The sequence below is a fragment of the Marmota marmota genome, unplaced genomic scaffold (genome assembly GCF_001458135.2).
Source record: "Marmota marmota marmota unplaced genomic scaffold, marMar, whole genome shotgun sequence".
In the NCBI taxonomy this organism is placed as follows: domain Eukaryota; kingdom Metazoa; phylum Chordata; class Mammalia; order Rodentia; family Sciuridae; genus Marmota; species Marmota marmota.
In genome coordinates this window covers 1,305,416-1,311,034 of record NW_026000222.1, presented here as the reverse complement: position 1 = coordinate 1,311,034, position 5,619 = coordinate 1,305,416, and the positions used below count along the sequence as shown (strand labels likewise).

General features: G+C 67.6%; 1 protein-coding gene across 1 annotated transcript in view; it reads left to right on the top strand.

The window, feature by feature from the left end:
• Znf469 (zinc finger protein 469) overlaps positions 1-5,619 on the top strand; it is a gene marked incomplete at its 5' end in the record, with an annotated part of 8,571 nt that continues 2,952 nt past the window's right edge. The window contains one exon of the mRNA XM_015496271.2: positions 1-5,613. Coding sequence (XP_015351757.2) covers positions 1-5,613 — 5,613 coding nt within the window. The remainder of the gene's footprint in view (positions 5,614-5,619) is intronic.

Sequence of the window (5,619 nt, the reverse complement as noted above, 5' to 3'; positions counted from 1 at the left end):
CCTCGGACCGGGAGGGCCCTGCCCAGTGCCCAGGACAGCAGGCTCAGGGAGTGCAATTCTGAGTCCGAGGAGGAGTGTCCCCGCCAACAGGGTGCTAGCTCCCGGGGCCGATCCTGCCCCGGCCATAGGCGGGGGCAGGGAGGTGAGAAAAGGGAGGAGGACTCACCCCGGGGCCCCAGGAAAGGCCAGAGGCCAGAAGCCAGAAAGGACAGGGGCACCCCAGCCCCAGTGGGGCCCTGCAGCCCATCAGGGAGCCCCGCTATGGAGCATGGTCTCAAGCACACTGACGGCCCCTTGGCACCGCTCAACCATCGTCCACAGCTTCCTGCCAACAGCAAGGGCCCAGAGGGAGACCAGCCGCCCTCGGACTTCCCCCAGGAGGCCCAGGGGCCTGCAGCAGCCCAAGAATCAGCCCCCGAGGCCACCAGACTCAGAGACGGGCCCGGTCTTTCTCCAGCCATCTGTGAGAGAGAAGGTGCCAGGCCACCAGCCCCAGAACCAACACAGCCTGGCAGATCCCGGCCACCAGGAAGCCAAGCCCGCGCGCTGTCCATCCAGAGCACTCCCGCCCCAGGCCCCGGGGACCTGCTGGGTGCCCCCGGGCCCCACCACAAAGAGGACTATCCTGCTGACCATCCAGGAGGGCTTCTGAGGCCCGTCTCTGCCCACCCTGAACCCCACGTCCTGCTTGTTCAGAACGCTGATGCAGGTTGTGACCCTGCTGGCCCTGACAGAGACTCCGTGGGGGGCCCCCCTGCCGGAAAGGAGCCCCACCCCAGCAGCAGCGCATCCACTGAATTGCTCCTCCGACCCAGAGACCTCGAGGGCTGTCTCCCTGGAGGCCTGTGCTCCAGGCCCTCGGCTGCCCACACGCAGGGGGCCAGCCGCGGCCACCTCAGCCCAGACAGCATGGATACCCTTGAGCGGAGACCTCTCAAACATTCACCTTACGCCGCTGACACCCCCCCGGGGAGCGCCCCCTCGCCGCTGACCTTGGAGTCCACATCCCTCTTTGCGGGGCTGCCCGAGGATGGATTCGATCCACCACTGTGCCATGGCCAGTCTGCAGACGGGGATGCCCACACACCCACGGCACCAGCCGGCACCCCCCCAAGGAAACCTCTGATGGACCCTCTCTGCCCACCCTTCTTGCTGTTGGAGGAAGAGGCGCCAATGCTGCCCAGCCAGTTTCCTGGCCTCTCAGGGGGAAAGACCCTGGGTAAGAAGTGTCCCCACGAGGGGCCCGCGCCCCCTGCGCCTGGGAAGGGAAGTGAGTGCAGCCTCAGCGGTCTGTCCGAGGAGGAACTGGAAATCAAAAGACTGGTCAGCGAGTTGGAAAGCCAGCTGCAGAGGACAGAGGACACCCAGGGCGCCCCAGGAGGGCCCGGCCCAGGCCCAGAGCCAGCCTCGACCCCCGGGGACACAGTCTCAGCACTGGACCTCATGGGCCTTGGGGAATCTAATGACCGCCAGGAAGGTGTAGAGACAGGCACAGCCACGGAGGAAGGGGCTCGCGGGGGCTTCCAGGGAGAGTGGCCCTGTCCAGGCCCCGGCCACCCAAGGCAAGTAGTGCCTGCCCCCAGCACCCACGAAGACCCAGGTTCTGGTGCTGCTCTTGGGCCCCCGGGGAGCAGCATCAGCTCCCAGGCAGAGCAGATGGCCAGAGTCTCAGAGAAGGAAGGAGATGGCCGAGACCTCAGTGGGCATCTGGAGGCCACGCAGTCGGCCAGGCGCAGCCCAAACCAGGCACTTCTGTTTCCTAATGAGACAGTCAGGACACAGGGGACGGAGGACACCCCTCTGTGGCTTCCCTGTGAACAGAGTGGAAGGCGCTCCCCCGAGCCCCCTGAGGCAGGGGGGTGCGGCCAAGGTCCCCCTACATGGGCTCGCGGCCACCCTAACGTCTATCTGGCTCCCGACCTCGCGATTCGGGCAGATGGGGATCTGCCTCCAGGTGCCTGTCACCGTGTCACCTCTGAGGAACACTCTGGGGGCGGAGCAGCAGGACCCAAAGGGGCTGGGCTCCTCTTCCCCATGACAGAGGGGCCTGGATTTGAGGGCAAGGGGGCTGCCCCAGCACCTCAGGGCAGGGAGCCTCGGGACCCCCCCACACCAAGTCCTGGCTGGGTGCCCCAGGCCAGCCCCAGCAAGAGGCCCCAGGCCCTGGCCCCCCTCTGCTTGCGGCCACTCCAGGTCCTGGAGGCGCGAGCCGGGGGCAACGACAGCAACCAGGGCTCACAGGGGGTGCTGCTGGCTGCTGCCCATGGTCCTCCGCACAGGGGCCCCCCAGGCCCAGGAGGGCCCGGTGTGGAAAGCGGCTCCCCAGGGTGCAAGCAGGTAACAGCCGACCCTGCAGCCACTGGACCTCAGCTGGCGCCCCAGGCAGACGGACAACTGGGCCCACCTGGCCAAGCTGAGAAGCCGGAGGGCTGTGGAGAGGCCAGCGGACTTCAGTCAGTTAACTGGAGGAAACCAGGGGGCCCAGGTAGCCTGGCCAGGTTCAGTGCCCACCCTGGAAACCCCCTGGCCAGGCCGGCCAGGGGCACCCCTGAGCCTGAGGAAAGCCAGGCGCCCTTGGGCCTCGGGAAGCAGGCACAGCCCACTCCAGGCCCCTCGTCCTCCAGTGGGACTCGCTCGCCACCAGCCCTGATGGCAGCCCACACCCAAAAGGGACCTGAGGACAGAGGTCCAGGGAAGGTGTCCAGCTCAGGCCTTGACCCGCAGCTGCTGTTCAACAGGGAGAGCTCTGCACCCCACGCTGGGGACCTGGGCACCCATGACGCCACGTCCATTGCCACGGCCACCCTAGCTCTCTGCAGCCTCGAGCACCTGCCCGGGAAAGACCCTCCCTCCATGCCCGCCAGTGGCCCAGAGGCCCAAAGCCAGCCATCGGGGCTGCTCCCAGCACCTACCTCCTGTGCCCAGGGTCCGCCGTCCCCTTCTGCCTGGGGCCAGGTGGGAGGGGCCAGCGGTGTGCAAGCCCCCCCAGGTGCAAGGGCCAGGGAGGCCCTGGCAGCTCTTCCATCTTTGACAACAAGCCATTGTGGCCCCAAGGAGATCCTGCCTGGCTGCCTTCTCCTGAGGGCCAGAAGCCCCCAAGACCCTCCCTGCTGCCAGCCTGACCTCAGTGCTGCCCTAACCCCCACCTACAAGGACTATGGCCTTGAAGTTGGCCCACTGAGAACTCTAGAGGGTTCCAAGACAGAGGGACTGGGAAGGCCTCCTGCCTACCACAGCCTTCCACCCCCAGCAGGGGCCATCTCCCCAACAGTGATCACCCAGGCTGCTGGCCCGTCCAGCATTCCCACTGAAGATGGCACAGAGATGGTCAGAGGGCTTTGGGTGTCAGACCCCCACCTGAGCGGAGCCACTGACACCAGCCCCTTCAGTGTGTCCGAGGGTCCCTCCTCAGAGCCCCCAGGCAACACCCCCCTCCTTGGCCACGGGGAAGGGGAGAGCCCCTCAGCTGTGCCCACCCCACCAGGGGCCACAGAGCCAAAGCCTCATGCCTACCTAGGAGGTGAGACAGGGGCTGGCAGAGAGGGAGAGGGGGACCCAGGGACACCTGGGGCCAGGCACACTGGCCTGAGAAGAGCTCCCAGAGCTGACACCAGTGGCCCCGCGGGGCCCCCGTCTCCCGCAGGGCTCTGCCAGGGCCAAGCCGCCTCTTCCAGCAGCACAGCCTGTGACCCCAGGTCTGGTTCCCCGCAGAGCCAAGCCAGCGTCCCCCACCTGACACCCCAGAAGGACCCCACACAGAGGCCCCGAGGCTTCCAAAAGAACCCAGAGCCCACAGAGACAGGCCACCAGGAGAGCCACGCCCCAGCCGGGCCCGGGCTACCTGTGACCTGTGAGACCTGCTCGGCCTCCTTCCGCTCCAGGCCAGGTCTGAGCAGGCACAGGGCCAGGAAGCACCCGCCGCGCAAGCCCGCCACCTGCCAGCCCAGCCCTGGGGCACGCCGGGGCCCCAGGAAGAGGAGCCACAAGGGGCCTGGGGGTGACCAACCAAGTCCCTCAGTAACGAGCCCTGGCCGCACCTCTGGGCCATCCCCCATCCAGGGCTCCACAGTGCCTGAGGACACCCTGGGTCCCGAGACGCTGGAGGAAGCCAGGAGGAGCCCTGGCGAGCCCAGGACCCCAGGTTCTCCCCTCGACCAGCTCCCACACCCCTCAGGCCCCGTGGAGCAGGGGGAGGGTGTGAGGGCTTCAGCCCCAAAGCCCAGAAGGCCAGGCCCCCCGGAGGTGGACCAGCTCCCTCCCCAACAGACAGAGAACAGAGAAGACCAGAGGCGAACTGCAGAGCCCCTGGGCTCCCCCAAGCCAGAGGGGAAATGGAACAGGAAGGTGGGAAAGCGGGGGGCTGGGAGAGCCCGGCAGGAGAGCCCTGCCCCAGCCTCCGCAGGCGCGGGTCTAGGTGGGCGCAGCGCAAGCCCAGTGCCAGCAGCCGCCAACCACGCAGCCGCCAACCACGCAGCCCTTCTGAGCTGTTGCCTCTCGCGGGAGGGAGCGTGTGAGGCCAGTGTGGGGCAGTGGCTTCGCCCGGCCACTCTGGGGCCTGAGGTCCTAGAGGACGAGGCAGACACAGGCTTGGGGGTTCTGAGTGCAGAGATGGCACCAAAGTCACCCAGAGACCAGCAGCTCCATCCGGGGAAGATGGAGGGGGAGACAGAAGGGGTGTTCCCTGGGGAACTGCGAGCAGGGTGGCGGGGAGCCTCCGCAAGGCGGTGCCGGGGACCAAGAGACATCAGAGAGCCTGAGCTGGCTGCCGGGAGCCAGCCTGCAGAGACCAGCAGAGGGGCCAGGGGCAGGTCAGGCAAGCGCACAGGGGAGCGGGCACCAGACCCTCCAGAGGCATCCGATTCTGTAGTGGGCAATACCATCAGCAGCGGCCCTCGGAGCCGCCCAGGAGCCCGGGCTGAGGTGCAGGGGCCTCAGGGCACCGTCCCTGATGCCCGGGGCCCGGGGCCCGTGGACCCTCCAAGCTCGCTTGATGACGAAGTGTCCTTTTCCCAGCTCTTCCCTTTGGGTGGTCGCTTCACTCAAAAGAAGAATCCCCGTGTCTACGGGAAGGGGTGCAAGAGGCCTAAGCGCCCGCCACCCACAGAGCCCCGCAGCGAGGGGGGCGACCTGCTGCACCCCACCCACCTGCCCCCAGACCTCAGCGACTCGGGCTCCCTCTGCCTCTCCCCGCAGGACCCTTGGGAGGATGAGGCCGCGGTGCTGCCCGAGCCCTTCCTCCTGGATGGGCTCCTGGGCAGCAAGGTACCCAGCCTCGACCCCTGGGCCCCCAGCCTCAGCCGGTGGGCCCCGGAGCCCCACAGGGAAGCTGGCCCTGGGGAAGAGGCCCCGTCCTGCTGCGCAGAAGACGCAGAGTCAGAGGCCATCCCCAAACTGCACATGGTCCCAGCGGCATGGCGAGGCCTGGGCCTGCGGGTCCCCAACGGTGAGACTCCTCCTCTGGGAGCCGAGAGCCCAGAGCCCCCCGACCTGGAGAGGGAGCGCTACGATGACGGGCTTCCTGGGAGTGCCAGTCTACTGCCGCGTCCCGCCAAGGACCTGGACATGCTCAGTGCCAAGCTGGAGACGCGAGACCTGTGCTTCCTGGGCCCCCTCTTGGAT